At 51.5% G+C, this 18,612-nt stretch overlaps 1 protein-coding gene across 3 annotated transcripts in view; it reads left to right on the top strand.

Moving 5' to 3' along the window:
* Positions 1-18,035, top strand: part of Pax7 (paired box 7) — a 97,139-nt gene extending 79,104 nt beyond the window's left edge. For all 3 annotated transcript variants that reach the window (XM_036179404.1, XM_036179405.1, XM_036179403.1), the window contains exons 8-9: positions 5,873-6,119; positions 14,334-18,035. In XM_036179404.1, coding sequence (XP_036035297.1) covers positions 5,873-6,119; positions 14,334-14,449 — 363 coding nt within the window. In that variant the 3' untranslated portion in view covers positions 14,450-18,035. The remainder of the gene's footprint in view (positions 1-5,872; positions 6,120-14,333) is intronic.
* Positions 18,036-18,612: the final 577 nt, after the last annotated feature.

Genomic DNA, 18,612 nt, shown 5'->3' with positions numbered 1-18,612 from the left:
CAAACACCTTCCAGGCTCCAGGAGGGTCCCCGGATTTTCTGCCTTCAGCTGGTCTAGGGCCCTTGGCAAAAGTGCTATAGCTCTTGGGGATAGCCTCAGAGAAGGAAGTCTCCAACCTGCAGCTTTGACCTAACAGTAACCCTCCCATTACCCTCTCAGTCCCAGGCCCATCTCTTCCCTTTCCCCACCACCCAGAGCCTGCCACACAGCCCTGGTTTAGCTATGACACCTCTAATTTCAGCTCCGCTCCCCAAGCCATGTTGGGTTATCACAGAGGGTGCAGAGCTCCAAGCTCGGGCTCTTCAGTCCCAGGCCCTCAGGCCAGCTCAAGAACGGAGGGAATTAATTACATTCTACCATCCCCTTTTAAAGCAGGGGAGTGCGTTTGGGGCATCCACAGAGGAGGGGCTGCGGAGCAGAGACTGTGGAGGGGGGGCACCCCTGAAAGCAGCAGGCCTCTCCCCAGGGGCGGAAGGGGGTGGGTGAGGCTGGCCCCTTATTGATTTAGCCAGGTCTGGGCTGGGACTGATTTGGGGAAGGGGGTGGGGGTGGAGTGTTGGTGGGGGGGTTAGTGAAGGGGGAAGAAAGGAAGAGAGAGGAAGGTAAGGCTGTCAGTCAGGCTGACGGACAGCCCCGAGATTTGCCTTCAGATAAAACCTTACAGATGTGGAGGTCAGTATTGATTTTGAGTTAGTAACGGTACCTTACCAAGAAGTAATACATTAGTGGAAGCAAGGTCACTGGGATAAAGCCAACCCCACCCGGGAGAGGCCTCAGCATTCCTGAGGGGGTGTACATTACCACATCAGACCAATACTTCCTCAAGTTCAAAAGTGTGCGGGGGCCCAGACCTCCGCCAGGCCTCACTGTGGGCAAGACGCTTCCTGCTTCTGTGGCAGAGGGACTTCTGGTAGAGGTCCCCAGGGCTCCATGCCATCAGTGTTGAGAAGACCTGGAAGCATAGTGGGAGCAACACCTGAGAGATCTGAGACCCAGGCGCAGACCCACCCTGGAGTGGCCACTGACCAACTCTATGAAATCCAACAGGTCTTTCACTCCCTGGTGCCTCAGTTTCCCCACTTACAGGTTAGGGGTAGAAAACCCCTCGCTTGAGAAGCTGCTGCAGTGCCCTGGCTGAAGCCTCACCTCCATGGGTTGTGCCCTGTCTGTTTGCTGGGAAGCAGCTCCCAGGCAGATGAAATGGAAACCGTTTGATCCACAGGCCTCCAGGGACGCAGAGCCACCATTCACACCTACCCCAGATGTGGATTTGATTTGATGTTCCAGGCCAAATCCCATTGAGCAAATCCCATTATGGGAAAAGCTCCCTGGGCAGAGCTGTCTGATAACCGGCAGGGTCCAAGGCCTTCGGAGCCACTGGGCACCACACAAACCCCTTCCTACAAAGGGCTGTGGGGGGTCTCACAGCTTGCAGGTCTCCTTACTGTGCAGCCGTGGCTGGTCTGGAACTCACTACGAAGACCAGGCTGGCCTCAAACTCATGGAGCTTCATATATCTCTGCCACTCAAGTGCTGAGCATCTAGAATCATGCTCAGCTTAAAATACTTTTAAGACAGACTTCATTACTTTCCATTATAAAATGGCATGTACATATATACACATAAGTGTGCATATGTGCCTGTGTGAGAGGCTATGAGCAACATGTATATGCAGGTGCCTGAGGAGACCAGAGGAGGGCATCAAATCCCCTGGAACTATAGTTACAGGCCATTGTGAGCTGCCCGATGTAAGTTCTGGGTAGCAAACGAGTCATTTTCAAGAGTTGCTGGTCATCTCCCCAACCCCTCAGTGTTGACCTTCTAGCTGTTTCTTAAGCCTAATGGGAGTGCTCCCACGCTGGGGCCTTTGCACTTACAGTGGAAAAGTCTCTGATGAGCACATCTTGCAATGACTAGTTCTTCTGGGCCTGATGGTTATCAACACTCTGGGCAGGTCTTCCCTGACCCAACTCCCACCCCTCCCCCCACCCTGCCTCCCTTGCTCTGCCGCCCCATGCCCTTCAGTGTTTTGTCCACAGTGGTTCCAGTAGTAGATAATTAGGCTTTTTATCTGTCTACCTATTGGTTAGACTGGCAGCTCCAAGAGGGAGTTGGGATTATTCTTCGGGATGTCCTAGTGATGGGCTTAGGGTCAGGTGCATAATAAATGCTCAATAAATATCATCAGAGCTCTCTGTGTGGATTCAGTGAGCCCTCTGAGCTCCTTGTAGGCGGCAGACACACACATCACACACTGGAGCCAAAGCAGTTGAGAGCACAGACGTTGTGCCCACGGCAGCATTCCATGACACGTTTGTTGAATAATAAATGAGGGCATGAATGTTGTCTACTTTAGAGAATACAATATTGCAAGGTCGCAAAGGGGCTGGGAAACTGGATGAGCAGAGAAAGGTGTGGTCACAAGAAGCCCTTGCTGGGGCCCTTGATAGTTCTTGAGCGATGCAGTCAGGTCTGGCCACCATGTGTGTGGGTGGGTGTGTCACAGAGAATGTATGTGCATGGGGTCTGTGGAGTACCACCTTCTCTCCCTACCCATCCTTCCCCTTTCTACTTTCCCCACATCTCTTCTGAGCTGGCCATCTTGGTAAAGGGCAAGACTAGAGTCAAGCTTGGTCCCAACCTCCTCCAGGATCCTCCCACCCTGATGCATGTTCTGAAAGAAAGCAAGGGGCCACTGAGTCTATTCTTGAGACCCAGGCTTCCTATAAGGGGTAGCAGGTTGTTTGTGAGAGACAAGATGAGTGACAGCGTCATCATTTAGATGAGAAAGTGGGGTCTTGATTAGGAGTCAACACAGAAACACAGCTGGGAAGAGTGGAGTCTCCCAGGACCAATTCAGCTTTAGAGTCCTGAGTTCACCATGGAGTCCCTGTACTGCCCCTAACAGCAGGTTTCCCAGGCTTGGGGAAACCCATCTTGAAGATCTGAACACCACAGACCCAGCTTAGGGTTTGGCTGTCTTCACATCCCCAAAACCCAGTGCCCTGCTCTTGATCCTGCCCTGACAGAGATGCCAGAGGCAGGACCAGTTTGTGAGCTTTGCAGGGTGCATCCCACCCTGCCTCATACCTCCCCTTCCCACCTCCCCAAAGACACATAATATCTTCACCATCTTGGAGGGGTCAACAGGGTTCCATCCAGCCTAAAAATCCCACCAGCAAAGTCTGTGGGCAACCTACCATCCCCTACCTTTGGCTCTGGTAAGGTCAGACACCTACTTCACAAAGTCCAGGCACCGAAGGAGGTGCTCCACTCCTCTTCCATTGGTTCATCAAGAAACAGATGACTACATAACCCTGGGGTGATACCCTCTAAAGGGCTTGGATGGGTCAACTCGATCTTTGGGAATCTGTGGCAGGTGATCTGGGCCATGAACCAGGCCCTAGCCTGCTGACTCCCTGACCAGCTGTGAGGTCTGGTGGAGGCATAGTTCTCTGTGGACCTCCCTGGTTTTGCCTGAGCAATGGGTTCTTAGCTCTGCCCCACGTGTCTCCATACATAGTGCTCTGGATTGGGGATGCCATGTAGGTGAATGAGTAAGAAAAAGTGTGCAGGGGAGGGGCAACTGAGGAGGCCTGTGATAACAGGACCCCGTTTCCCCAGCTCTTAGGCAGGCTCAAAGCAGAGCATGTCCTAGCCAGAGCTCCCAGCATCCTCCCAGCCACCCTCTGACTCAGGCACTCTCACAATTCCTTTGCGTGGGACTTCAGGGGTCATGGGATTTCCAAGCTGTTCACACCCCCTCAGTCACACAGCTGTTAAGTATGAGAGCTCTGCCTCTGTCCAGGGCTTGAAGAACCCATGTGTCTTCCCTTGACCTGTTCTCTTGCTTCAGATCCTGTGCAGGACAAGTCACTGGGGAGACAGATGTCCTCAGAAGGGTCTGCCTTCACCTTTTCTTGTGCTGGCGGCTAGTCTTATCCCTAGAGACAGGTGAAGAGGTCACAGTACAGTTTCAGGGTCAGTAGGAGCTGCCTCATGTTCTGCCCAGAGCTGGGCAAACAAACCCAGCTGTGTTCTCCTGGCCCAGGGCCTCTTTCCTATAGGGTGGCATCCCCCAGGAGGTCACCAGACAGGTCTGTGAGGCTTTGCTTACCTCCACATTTGACCCCTCTGGATCACCGTGCCCTCTCATTCTTTAGCATCATCCACCTGTATCACCTGTCCCTACTGTCCCTGGAATGCTCCATGCCAGGTCCCACCTTCTCCAGAAGTTTCTTTGGACCTCTGAGCAGTCTGGGTGCCCTCCATGGCTCTCATAGCCAAAGGTGTCTCTATAAACCCCTCAATGCACTATGCTTTGAGAGTCTTTGCTCATTGCCTGGACCCTTTGCTTCCACTCTCCTGCTTCAGTGGGCAGGGGCTAGGACTCTCTGCTCTGATGTTCCATGGCCTTCAGCCTGGGACATGAGGCTAGACTTGTTACCAATACCTATTGAATGACTGAGTGAGCACCCAAGTACCCCAACATCCACTCTTCAGGCTCAGTTCCTAGAGTTCAGTCTGGGGGTTCTACTGCTGAGCCAGGCCAAGCAGGGTCATGAGTGAAGGCCAGAGACATCAAGCATGCTGGTGAGATGTGTCAGTGGGTAAAAGGCACTGTCTGCCAAGCCCGATGACCTGAGTTCGATCCCCATGACCCACTTGGTGGAAGGAGAGAACTGGTTCTCTTGGGTTGTTTTCTGATCTCCACATACATGCTATGATATGCACCCCCCCACACACACACAAAAACACATATACTTACAAGTAAGTTAATAAAATATTGAAAGCACAGACTGTGCTTTAGTGTCATAGAGGCAGGAGCCCAAAGTCCACAGAGGTCGAGAATGGTACCATCTAACTTAGCACAACAGTGTGAGAGTCGTGAACCCAGGAAGATCAGCCTTGCTTCAGTGTGTGTGACGAAGGGCATCCCAGTCCTATGGAGGTGGCCCAGTCATCTAATTAATGGGGGAAAAGCCCCCCGACTGGTGAGAGAGTCACCATCATCTAGTTAGGACACTTGGGAATGCACACATCAATTCATGCACAGATCCGTTCATTCATTCACCCCTTCAGCTGATAGCCCCGTGGCGCCTTTTATCTAGTTAGTAAATTTATCTCTTGTGCATGTGTGCAGTCAGTCAGTCTGTCCATCCATCAAACATCTAGAGTGCCCTTTATCTAGTTAGTGTCCATTCACTTCCTCATTGATTCATTCATTCATCTGGTGGGTAGACGAACCCTGTGTAATGAGTGCATTTGTTAGTTCATATATGTATACACCCATTCATTGATGCATTCATTCATTTCTTCACTCATGCCCTTTGTGAAGTTAGTTCATTTATTCATGCATGCATCCACTGGTTCATTCATGCATTCATTGATAAGCTGGTAAGTTCAGGGTGCCTAGTTAATGTACTAGCATTTATTCAGTCATTCAGCTGACAGGCCCAGGGTGCCTTTTGTCAAGTAAGCACATTCATTAATCCATGCACTCACCCATCCATCATTCACTCACTCATTCAGCCAATAGATTCAGGATACCCCTTATTTAGTTAGTGAATTTGCTTGTGCATGCAACCATTCATTCATTCATTCAGCAGAAGGCATAGGGTAACCCCTCAAACTAGGCCATAATGGACAGAGAAGTGACAAGGGGCCTGCCTTGCTCCTGGAGCTCTTGATTGGGAACAGCCTTTTGGGCCCACATTTGGGCAGGGGAAACACTGGAGACCAGCATCCATTTCCTGCATAAGGCTGTGACACTGCTGAGGTCTGCCCGGGGCCTGCCTGGGGCCTCCAGGCATGGTCCCTTTGTGACGGTGCCCTGGGGTCCAGCCTCTGGCACTGCCTGTCTCTCCCACAGGTGATGAGCATCCTCAGCAACCCGAGTGCGGTGCCTCCACAGCCGCAGGCAGACTTCTCCATCTCTCCGCTGCACGGAGGCCTGGACTCTGCTTCCTCCATCTCTGCCAGCTGCAGCCAGCGGGCCGACTCCATCAAGCCAGGAGACAGCTTGCCCACGTCCCAGTCTTACTGCCCACCCACCTACAGCACCACTGGCTATAGTGTGGACCCTGTGGCTGGCTACCAGTATGGCCAGTATGGCCAAAGTGAGTCTCCCCTCGTTGTCCATCTCCAGTGGGCTGGCTTATTCCTGGGCAAGGTGGTGGCCAGGGTGGAGGGTGTCTCTTCCTTTGAAAAATTTTAAAATTATCTTATTGCTTTATGTGTATGAGTGTTTTGCCTGCCTGACTGTGTACCGTGTACATCCAGTGCTACAGTGACCAGAAGAGGGCGTCTGATCCCCTGGAACTGGAGTTACAGATATTTGTAAGCCACTCTATGGGTGCTGGGAACTGAGCTCAGGTCCTAGCAAGAGCAGCCAGTGCTCTTAACCACTGAGCCATCTCTCAGACCCTCTTTTAAAATTTAAAATAAGCCAGGTGGTGGTGGCACACTTCTTTAATCCCAGCACTTGGTGAGCAGAGGCAGATGGATCTCTGTGAGTTCAAGGCCAAACTGGTCTACAAGGCAAGTTCCAGGACAGCCAGGACTGTTACACAAAGAAACCCTGTCTCAAAAACAAATAACAACAAAAACAAAACCAATTTTTCAAATTGTGGTGTGTGTGTGTGTGTGTGTGTGTGCGTGTGTGTGTGTGTGTGTGTGTGTGTGTGTGTGTGTGTGTGTGTAATGTATGTGAGTGGAGGCATGGACTTGCACCTAAGTGGAGATCAGGGGGCAAATTTTGGGGATTGCTTCTCTCCACCTCTCCATGGGTTCTGGGACTCAAACTCAAGGATGTGTTTTTACCCTTTGAATCACTGCACAGACCCAGATGTCCCTTTCACAGGTGGGAAAACAGAGGTCCCTAAAGGCAGCAGAGGTGACCTAAAATGTTCTCAGCTGCCCATCTAACCCGGTTCAACTCTTGGTGACTCACTCCTGCTTCCGTCCTGGAAGCCACATATGCCCCTGTGTTTTCTAAAGGCCAAACTTTGAAGTGTAAGAAGAAAGGAGCAGAATAATTTTTATTAGCATTTTATTTAACCCAATATACTCCGAGTAGGTCACTGCTTCACACAGTCCACACATGATTACCCAGGAAGCAGTTTATATTCTTTTGTTCAGACTCTGTTTTTAAAACCCAGTGGCTTGTGTTGCTATTCTTTGGTGGTACTGGGGATCGAACCCAAGACCTTGCCCAAGCTAGAGAAGAGCACTACCACAGAGCTACATCCTCAGGCCTCTATTTTCTTCTTACTTTGAGACAAGGTCTCAGTAAGATGTCCACACTGGCCTGAACTCACTATGTAGCCCAGATGGGACTTGAGTTTGCTGTCCTTCATCAACACTTAAAGTTCATGAGTGTGCTATTGGGGACACAGTACTGCACCCCAAGTCCTTCTAAATAGATTGGTAAGATTTTCAACTGGGAAACAAACTGAAGATCAGCTTATAAAATTTGAATGGCACAAAACATCTGTGAGTCTGCTCCCCATTGCACTAGGTCCAGGTCAAGTGCAGGACAGCTAGCCACGTGTGGGCAGTGGCATGAAGAGGGACAGTACAGTGGGGGTCTGCTCCCTTTTCCCCTATGCATGAGGGACGGATGTGTGTAGAGCCCTGTCTTCTGCGTGACCCCGCTTCTCAGACTCCAGAGTTTCACATACCCACTCCAGCCGTTGTCCCTTTGGCATCTTGCCTTGATGTAGGGACGGCAGACCCTCAGGCCAACAGCTGGGCAAGATGGGTTTGGCCACAATCTCTGGCCACCACCTGATGAGGCCCGCAGCAGGGCAGGCCCAGACAGGATAGGGGAGCCAAAGGTCACAAGGCTGCCCTCCTGCCACCTCCCAGCGAAGGCCTCACCTGCTGGTGTCAAACTAATCAGGAGGGCGTGTGGAGAGAGTGAGGCCCCCAGCCCGAGGGCATCCTCTCCTCCAGCTGCTGCCTGGGCCTGCCACACTGACCTCTGCTTCCTGAGGCCCCCAGCCCATTCCAACCGCATGGCCTTGGCCTCCATGGTTAAATGAGGGCCAGCTGTGTGGGCCTCTACCTCCCATGTGCATATGTGCATGCATCACAGGTATATTACAGTCAAGTGTCTATGCACATAGTGTGTACAAGTGATGGGGTTTGAATAATTCAGCAGTTGCTAAGTGTCCATATATTTGCAGATAAATGAGTTGACTATATGTGTGTAAATATGTGATGGACATATGTGTGTATATTTACCTATAACTACATGCAAGTACATACAAGTGACCATTCTGTGTACACACTGGTATGTATATATGGCTTTGCATGTATGAGCACACATAGGCATGCATACATATGACAATATGTGGTGGCAATATGCACACATTTTAGTTTTCATAGGTGAGTTCTTATAGGCTAGTGTGTCAATATATGTGTGTGTGCCCTTTGTGTACAATGAGAATGCAGATAAGTGTGGTTGTGGTACATGTGTATTTTGGTGTGTGCATGTGCTTAAAGGTGTCTATGATTATGCATGCTTGGTTGCTTGCACGGTTGTGATGTGTGTGCCTTGTATGTTCATATGCTGTGTCTGGGCATGATTGTGTATGCAATTATGTGTGACTATGGATATGCAGGACCGTGAGTGTGAATGCATGCATGGGAAACAGCTCTCTCTACACAACCATCTGTGAGCAGGACACACCCATGTGCACAGAGCCTTTCCAGTGGGTCCCTGGCTGACCTCCTGACCTAGTGCATGTTCCCAGCCCAACACGGGACACACATGCTCTTGATAAAACATTTGAGAGCAGAAAGCAGCAGCGTGGCTGGCCCCGGGCAGGCGTTAGTCACACCCGGAGCCTGGAGCCCCTGCCCTGCTCCAGGGCGCCTGCCCAATTCGGAAATAAAATTAACCCCAAAGTCAGCATGGGGGTGGTAGGGAGGGGGATCAAAAGAGAAGAGGCCCAGGAGGCCAGAAAGGAGAGGCAGTTGCCCTTCCTCTCCTTCCTTGCCCCTCCCCTCTTTCCCCTGCTCCTCTGTCGCTGCAGGGAGAACTCGGGGCTCCTCTGGGGCCATCTTCTCCAGCCCCACATAGACCCCACTCACTGAGGCTCCTCCACCACCGTGTGACCCAAGACAAGACACACATCCAGCCTCTGCTTTCCCACCTGCAGGATGGGACCAGGGACCAGACACATTGTCTCAGAGGTTTCCTGTCATGCCGGCTCCTCTTCTGCTGACATTCTGGAGCAGCCCAAGGGCATGTCATATTCCCATTAACCACCTGCCGACACCCCTGAGCACATGGTGGCCAGGTTCCCTGATAAGCTTAGAAAGTCACACATCCTGCACATCCTTATATTGGTCCTGACCCACCTGCCATCTGCTGCCTCTTGTCCCCCATGCTTGAGTTTAGCCTGGCAGCACTGTGTGAAATGTGTGCCTATTCACATAGCTTTCAGTTCCTAGTCCTCAGCTTGGCCAGGCTCAGAGAGGTAGAGTAGTGTCCCAGGGTCCCACAGCAGGAGCATTGTGACTCAGCTTTCTAACCTCAAATCACAGGTGAGCCAGTCTTGTGCAAGATGCTTGGTATTGATTGGTGCACGCTCTTCCAGGTGCAGACTCATGTATGTGAGTGCCACTGAGCAAATGCAGAGAGCCAAGGCCTAGCTATGCTAACCGCATGTGCCGGAAGGGAGGAGAATGCTCGTTAGTTGAGCATCTACTACAGAGTTGACATCCTAACTACACTGCCACACGGAGCTGTATACGTGGTTATCCTCACTGCACGCTACAGAAATGGCATCTGGAGAAGTTACTTGCCTGAGGTATTGATGGGCAAGGTAGCCACGCCTGCATCCTGGCCCTCAAGCAACACTTTTCAGGTGTCTTTGGAATGTGTGTATGACCCAACTCCTGTGCAGCAGAACCCTCCCCCATCTCCTAGGGCTGCTCACCTTCCCAGGGACACCTTCACACCTTCTTTTCCAGCTCTGGCCATGTCCATCCATCTGCCCATCTCTCACTGTCCCTGGAGTGGGTGGGGGCAGGAGGCCAGGGATGGGGCACGTGGTAGATTAATATGGCCCCAGTGTTCCCAGAGGCCAGGGCCATACTAATGATGGGGCTGATAGAACGCAGGAGTGTGAAAAGAATTTTAATAGATCTGACAACTCTAATAAGAATTTGTGTCTAGAAGGGTCCTCCTCTGGGGCCGCTCGCTGACGAGGCATTGATGGCTGAGATTTGTTTACGGGTTGGCATTGCTGGCCCATCTCCTGCCAACTCCTGATTAATGTAATTGGAGATGTTCAGAGCCCAGGCGGGGTGTGTGGCAGGAGAAGGGAAACACGGAGGGACAGAGGGACATCGAGGGCTGTTGACAGAGTCCCTAATGAGGAATGTCACCTCCCTGTCTTCTCCCCTTGGCTCTACCCTAGGAAGAGGCACGAAAGCCCTACAGTTGGCCCCCCGGAGTGCTCTGGAAGTTGTCAGGGTTGGCAGGAAAGTTTGACCTCTGGCTGCTTCCTTGCCTACCCCAAGGAGCCTGGGAAAGCTCCTACTGTGTGCTAGGGGAGGGTAACCAGGAATGAGGCACAGAGTGGGTAGAGGTGCCAGAGAAACAATTCTTTATTTTTCCTCTAGGTGTGTGTGTGTGTGTGTGTGTGTGTGTGTGTGTGTGTGTGTGTATGCTTATGTGTGTGCAATTGTGCACATGGAGGTCAGAGGTCAGGCTCTGGTATCATTCTCAGACACTGTCCATTTTGTTTTTTGAGACAGCATCTCCCACTGGCCTGGAGTTTACCAAGCAGGCCACCAGGCAAGCTGTCCATCAAGCCCCAGAGATGCAGCCACCTGTCCCCCAAGCCCTGGGGTACAGACACCACCATGTCTGGCTTTTCTGCATGGGCTCTAGGGATCTGATTTTCATGTTTGCACAGTTTGGCCATTGAGCCATCTCCCCTGCTCCACGGGTGTCAACTTAAGCTCCTTCAGGCAAGATGTGAAGTGTAACTCTGAACTGGCAACTGTACTGTGCCTCAGTTTCCACATTTATGAAGGGGGAACTGTCCTGCCTAAGGCACAGAACTCATGTTCCCCTAGTACACAGTAAGTGCCAACCTTTGCTGTTATCGTTGCTCAGTGACAGACTCCATAGCCCACCACAGGAATAACTAACGAGGCAGTGTTAGAGCCCAGCATGGCATAGACTGAGGCAAGGCAGGCCACTGCCTTCTGTGACCAAAGAAAGGTCATCTGAGGTGATGTGTGCCCTTGGTAAGTCCATGACATTGCCTGAGTGGAAACGGGACAATGTGAGCATGGGGGGCAAAATGCCTCAGTCTTGAGGGCCACATGCACACTGGGGGCCACATGCACACCGGGGGCCACATACACACCGGGGGCCACGTGCACACTGGGGGCCATTGCCATGATGCTCATACCCCAGGATTATTTCCAGGGGCTGCTGGTGAGGCCCAGGCTGCCGGAGTTTGAAAGCATAAGAGGAAGCAGCTAATTTTAATTACAGTCCCCGAGGACCTTGGCTGTACCTTCTGTCAAACCAGGAAAAGAGAGAGTCACACTACTTGGCTTGCAGAGCTGGAATGAGACAAAAAAGCACCCTGAGTGCAGGGCTGGGAGCAGAACGGCACAGGGCTAGCTGTCTGCAGCTTCTGGTTCTGCCCCTTCTGTGCCTGTCACCCTTTTAAGAGGTGGCTTACTGGTCCATGCACGCAGGAACCCAAGGAGAAGTGACAGAGTGCTCAGCGCTCTGGGGTCTTCCCAAAGCTATATTGCTGGGAACCCCACACTCCCCACAGCTGCCTCTGCTCCCCAAGCTGGGGGCCTGGGACTGAGTGAGTGATGTCACAGACCCTCAAGCCTAGGAACTCATTACAGGACGTTCCTCCATTTACCCACCTTGAACCTGACTAGCTGAGGCACAGACAAGATCCAAAGAGACCCCTGGACATTTGCATAGCCTTTAGGATCTGGGAGCCTTGTCCTGAGCCCTCTGTGACAGTGTGTTTAAGAACACTTTGCAGATGGATAAATAGACCTAAAAGGGAAGACAATTTGCTCAAAATCATGGGACCAGGAATGTGGCCACCCTTGGCCACCCCTTCCTCCATACCACCTTAAAGGTCACATCTGTTCTGGGCCTGAGCTCACAAGTGCCACACTCTACCCTCAGAGACTATGTGTGTGGGGTCTGCTAACTTTCCCTACAGTTCTTTGGTCCAGATGTTCTATCCCACAATACAAACAAGAAAACTGAGGCTGAGGTGGTGTGCCCCAGATCACACTCCAGGTGAACAGCCACAGAATTTAAATTCGTTATGTGAACCCCCATGTGACACAGTTCTGGGGTCCCTGGCTTGACCATCAGGCTGTGTCACTCTTTCAGCTCTCCCTGCACCCACCCTGCTTTATGCAGAAGGCGCCAAGCTCGGGGAATCACAGATGCTGTCTACAGGGAGCCCTGGAAGGCAGGTGACAGAGGAAGCTCTGTGACTCTTCAGGCATAGCTTTCTATCTTCTCCTAAGCCCTCCGTGTCATGGGAGTCCTCTAGGGGTGCACTGGCTACAGTCACGAGGCCCTGCCTAGGAGGCAGCATCCTGCACCCAGGGAGGTGTGGCCATAAGGCAGCATCCTGCACCCTGGGAGGTGTGGCCACATGCCTGTCTAGTGCCTTGGTTGGGACAGATTTCTGCTAGAGCTTCCATCAGGACAGACCTGCATGCTGGCGGGCCAGCAGTTGCATGTGACAGACACCTGTGTCTCCCTCAGGTGAGCCCTCATGTTCACAGGACCTGTGTGTGCACGGGTGTTCCCATTTGTGCATCTGCTCACAAGGTGCACATGGCTCACACAGATGTGTGTGCTTGCTTGGTGTGTGTGTGTGTGTGTGTGTGTGTGTGTGTGTGTGTGTGTGTCCCAAATGGGCACGGGTAGGCATTGTTCTGTATGAACATTCATGCTATGCTCAGCATTTACCTTGTGAGGATACTCCATTTCCACAAGGCAGCATCCTGCACCCTGGAAGGTGTGGCCACAAGGCAGCATCCTGCCACTATCACTGCTCATGTCCACACCTCATTCCCACCAATGCTAGCCTGTCTTTGCTGGAGCTGATGGGCTGCGGGCCTCAGCCCCACTCTTCCTCCTGATGGCCCCCTTGGCTCACTTGCAAATCTACTTTGGCTCTTGCACAAGCCCTGCTGGACCTCGTGCATGAGTCACACTCAGGGTCCAGGACAGGTAGAGAACCTTCGTCCTCAGTGCCATCTGGACTCATTCAGCAGGGTTCACTAGCCTCCCCGTGGCCTGGATATCCAGAGGGCTTGTGGGAAAGGATCTTAATTCTCCATTGAATACTGGGATGTGTGCCTGTACTGCCCAAAGAGCCAACAAAAGAGCTGGGGGGAAAAAATAAACATTGAGTAAATATCTGCAGAGTGGCTGGAAAGGAGGTGAGAAAATGAGATTCATGAAGAAATAAATGAAGGAAGAAGGGATGGAGGAAGGGTGGAGGGGATTTATGCTGCTGTGGCAAATACCCCTGATCAAAAGCAACTTAGGGAAGGGAGGGTTCATTTTGCTTACAATAACATGTAATAATCCAGGATAACAGGGAAGTTAAGGCAGGAGCTTGAAGCCGGTCACATCATACGTACAGTCACGAGCAGAGAGAGACACATACACCCATATCACCTACTTACTTGCCTTTGGCTAGCTTTCTTCATTCTTATATAGCTTAAGGCCCCTGGCCCAGGGAATGGTGTCACCCATAATGGAATGGGTTGATCAATAATCAATTAGCAATCCAGACAGTTCCCCACAGACATGCCCACAAGCCAACCTGATCTAGACAATTCTTCAAGTGGTACTCACTTCTCAGGTAATTCCAGGCTGTGTCAAGTTGGCAATAGAAGCTAGCCAGCAGAGGATAAGGGAAAGATGGACAAATGGACAGGAGGAAGAATGAACAGAAGAATGGGTAGATGAATAGTATGGATGGAAGGACAGAAGGATAGACTGGCAGATGGATAGATGGAAGAATATATGTGTGGATGAGTGGACAGAATAATGGGTGAATGGAAAATGGGTGGATATTAAAATTGATGTGTAACCAGACAGACAGACAGAAAATGGATGGATGGATGGATGGATGGATGGATGGATGGATGGATGGATGGATGGACAGAAGGATAGGTGGTTGGAAGGAAGGATGGATGGTGGGTGGATGTACATACAGATGGATTGAAGGGTGAAGGTTTAATGGCAGAATACATGGAAAGAACCTCAATTTCTAGAAGCTTCTCTCTCTTTCCAGCTGCTGTTGATTACCTGGCCAAAAACGTGAGCCTGTCCACACAGCGCCGCATGAAGCTTGGGGAACACTCCGCGGTGCTGGGACTTCTCCCTGTGGAAACGGGCCAGGCCTACTAGGGCCCCTGGGGCGACTTGCCCCAGCCAATGGCCCAGCCTAGCTCTTCCCAACCCCTGAGCCTCCTCACCTCAGTCCCCTCATCCCCCTGGGGCTAAAGGAGGTCAGGAAAGGAACCCCTTTCCTTCCCACAGATGGCCCTCTGGAGACAGACAACCAGTGTGTCATTTACCCATGGTTAGTGACCCAGAGTGGCCCCTTATGTCTGCCCCTCCCCCATCTCCAGAGGGGCTCCTAGCCATCCTGCAATGATCTCCAGCCCACATCCATTTTTCAGTGTCATGGCCTTGGTCCTGTCTCAGCACAGAGACTGAGGGTCAACCCGAACTGAGCACCTATCATCAGAGGAAAATGGGGCCAAAGACAAGGCCCTGGAGTCCTTGACCTCTGAGTCCTGGGTGCCCTGACCATGGGGGCAAGGTGGAGTTCACAGGGGTGGGCCTCCTGCTTGGCATCAGAACTGCACCTCCTTTCACTGGACACTGAGATGAGGCCCTAGGGTGTTCCCAGGGAAGAAAGCAGACGGCATCTCAGCTTTACCCAGGAATCCAGAGGACTTTGGGATTGTCCCTACACACCTCTGCTGGGCATCGAGAGACCAGGAAGAGATTCTACCAGGGACAGGGCAGATAGAGGCAGAGATTGTCGGCCGTGGGCTATCCCAGAATGGCAGGCCCCGGGGCCAGCATCAGAAGGTGCAGGACTCCTAGGCCACAGTCTATAGAGGCTTGCCCACTGCATCAGGACCTAGGGAGCCCACGGAACCTGTCAGTCTCCCCAGCTGGTGGGAGAGGGGAATGCCTTGAGGTGACAAGAGGCACAAGGCAGGCTCAGAGGGTCTGAGGGCATTCAGCCTTCACGTTCATAACACTGGAGCTCTGCACACCATCTTGCTGGCAATGGGAACCTGCCTCATACATGCTGGTACTCTGACAAGGGGCCTCCTTCTCCCAGCATGGAAGATGCAGCATGATGCCACTGGATGCAGACAGCCTTCTGGGACCAGGCAAGACTGCTGGTCCTCACCCCTGGAGAAGATGCTCCAGTTTCCTTGGCATCTCAGTGGAAGGCCATGTCCTTGTCCTTTTCCAGAGCGGCATTTTTCAGTGTTGGCTGCTCTCAGTCAGGAGGCTTTTGTGGCCTCACCAGACACAGTGCACCCGTGGCACTGTTTTTAAGACACCACCACCCCTGGGCACAGGAAGATGCCAAAAGTCCCAGCAAAGGGGACATGGCACCTTCCTTAAGCACTCTAGGGGCTTCCTTGCACTCCACCTCTTTTAGAGCTGGGTCTTTAGGGGGAATGGATTGCTCAGACCCCCCCCCCAATTCTCCTTTCTGGAGCTCTTCATCACCCTCTATTTATCAAAATTGTACCCATCTTTACCCTCTCCCTCGATATAATCTACACTCGGACTACCTTCATCAAGTGCTGTGATGCCATGGCACCAACCCCATGGGCACTGGGCCTGAGTGCTTGTCCCCACCTGTACACATGAGGCCGCCTGCTGACCTGATCCGTGCCTCCTGCCCTCAGCCAGCAAGACATTCCTAGAAAGAGGCTGCTGCTCAGGAGCCCCAACTGATTCCTTCTGCCTGGAGAGCTGGACTGGCAGGACTCTGGGACACTTATCTCCATGAACACATGACCCATCATCTGAAGCCTGACCTGGGCCATGACTCGGGTGGCTTGTATCTGTGGTTTAGAGACGCCTATCAATAACTGGGGACAAATGGACTCTCTGGTAGTAACAAGCACCAGACAGATGGGGCTCGTCAGCTCAGTCCAGGTTTCAAGAGAGAAGACTTCTGGGCTCTTCAAGGTCTGGACAAGAGGAAAGCCACATCACCCCTTGGAAACCCAGTTTGTAGTTCTCACAGCAAGCACCCCTGTCTCCTCCACATTCCTCACTCCCTGGAGGCCTGGCTCTGGATGCATCTGAATCTCCTTCCACCCAGTACACTTCAGGATCAGGAACTTCAAGCAGGTGACATCTACAGGGCCCAGCCCCAGCCCAGGGAACAACATTCCATTGCTTGGACCAATCACAATGACCTACTCACTATGGTAAATGCAACCAAGACCTGCTTGGGAGAAAACAAAATGACTTCCCATTCCATCCAACACCTCTGAATGTTCCCCAAGCTGCCATCTTGGTATAAAACTGGACTTGGGTTCTGAGGGGCCTCTGACCCCCAACAGATTTCCCCAGCATCTCATGCTTTTGTGTATCTGTCCACCTGGGTCTGTAAAACTCAGCCTTGCTTTGGGCAGCTTGTAGCTTCACTAGAGAGGTGATGTCAGTTTGATGAGAGGCACCAGGCCTCCTTCCCTTTGGGGTTGAGCACAGCCTAGGAGACCTGACTTCCAATTAGCCAGGCAGACCAGAAACACCCCTCGTCCCTGTATATAGAGTCAATAGCAAGATAAGAGGGGCGCCCTCCATGTCACCTCAAGTGGCTACCGGTTCTGTGGAGGCCCCTCTGAACTCCTTGTATGTTAGTTGGAAATGTGGTGTTGTGCTATTGTTTATAGAACATTGGCTTTTTATATATAAATCTATATACTTAAAAAAGGGGGGGAAGGAAAGAAACCCCCATGGTGTGTGTCGTGCTAGTGCCAGGGACCATCTGTAGGGATTTGCTCATCCTGTGTTTTGGATTATGTATTCCAGCCTTTCTTGGGTTCCTTGATTTTATTTTGTTTTGTTTTTGTCATTGTCCCCTCAATTCGGTATCTTTCTCTTGCTATAAAGATGAAAGTCATGGTGGTAAGGACCAAGCTTCTGTCCTCCTGTCTTGCATTCAGTTTACCTTTGCCCTTCTTTTGCGGGGACCAGGAAGGAGCAGGGGAAACAGATATTGGGAAGCAAGAGAGGAGGAGAAAAGAAAGAGGAGAGGCTGGCTAGGGAGACAAGAGAGAAGGGCAGTTTTGCGGCAAGATGATGGCTGTGGCCCCGGACAGAGCTTGGATTGGCATGCTCCACCGGGTCCAGTATTGTTTTGTGTGGAACTGATAGAATATTCTAGAAGGTGGAGCTGGGCCTTGCTGAGCAACTCCACAGTTGCCAATGACGAAGACTTTGTGTAGATCCTCTTTGAGGCTGGCATTCTCCCCAGGCTCCTGGACAGATCTCTCCCTATCAGACACTTTTTAGGGTACACAAACATCCTCACCTTCTGCAGACGCACCAAGCCAAGACCAAATGGGGGTACTGGGGCTGCCATGTTGAAATGCTTCTGGACACCTGTGCATTTAACGTTGCTTCTGTCTACATTGACTTGGGCAGCCTCCTACTGGGAAAAATACCGGTACTTCTGGAGAACATTCCCTCTTTCTAAAAACTGCAACACTGTTGCTTCAGCCATTTTCCTCCATACGAAGTGAGTGTGTGTGCATGAGGGGTGTGAGTGGGATGTGTGCGTGTGGGCGGGTGTCTAAATATAATCGCACCATAATTTATTCAGCTATATGGAGTAGTAGAGTAGGAAGACAAACTGGTATTCGCTTTAACTACCTGCTGCTTGTAAGCGCTGCCTCTGTAACTCAGGCGTAACTGTTATACATTAAAAGAAATTTAAAAAACATCGTGAAGGTTCTGTATCCTCAATTGACTGTCATCCCATGGCTGGGGACCAGGATGTCTGGGTATACAATGGGTTGGTGTGGGAATGTCTCTCTTGTACTCTGTATTGGTGGGTTTGCTAGAGACACAGAACTGATAGAATGAACACACACATGCACACGCACGCGCACGCGCACACGCGCACACACACACACACACACACACACACACACACACACACACACACAGGATTTATTAGACTGGCTTACAGGTTGTGGTCCAACTATACCAACAATGGTTCTCTCCCAATGGAAAATCCCAAGAATCCAGTTGTTTTTCAGTCCACAAAGCTGGATGTCTCAGCTGGTCTCCAGCAGATGCTGGCATCATGAAGTGGATGCTAATGCCATTGAAGGAATGAACTTGCCAGCAAGAGTGAGGGCAAAAAGGCAAAAAGCAAGCACTTCCTGATTTCATATCCTTTATATAGCCCGCCACCTGAAGGTGTGGTCCAGATTAAAGGTGGATCTTCCCACCAAAAATGATCCAGATTTGAGGTGGGTCTCCCCACTTGAAATAAACCAATCAAGAAAAATCCC

The sequence above is a fragment of the Onychomys torridus genome, chromosome 2 (assembly GCF_903995425.1).
Source record: "Onychomys torridus chromosome 2, mOncTor1.1, whole genome shotgun sequence".
Lineage (NCBI taxonomy): Eukaryota > Metazoa > Chordata > Mammalia > Rodentia > Cricetidae > Onychomys > Onychomys torridus.
This window is presented reverse-complemented; position numbering and strand designations above follow the sequence as displayed.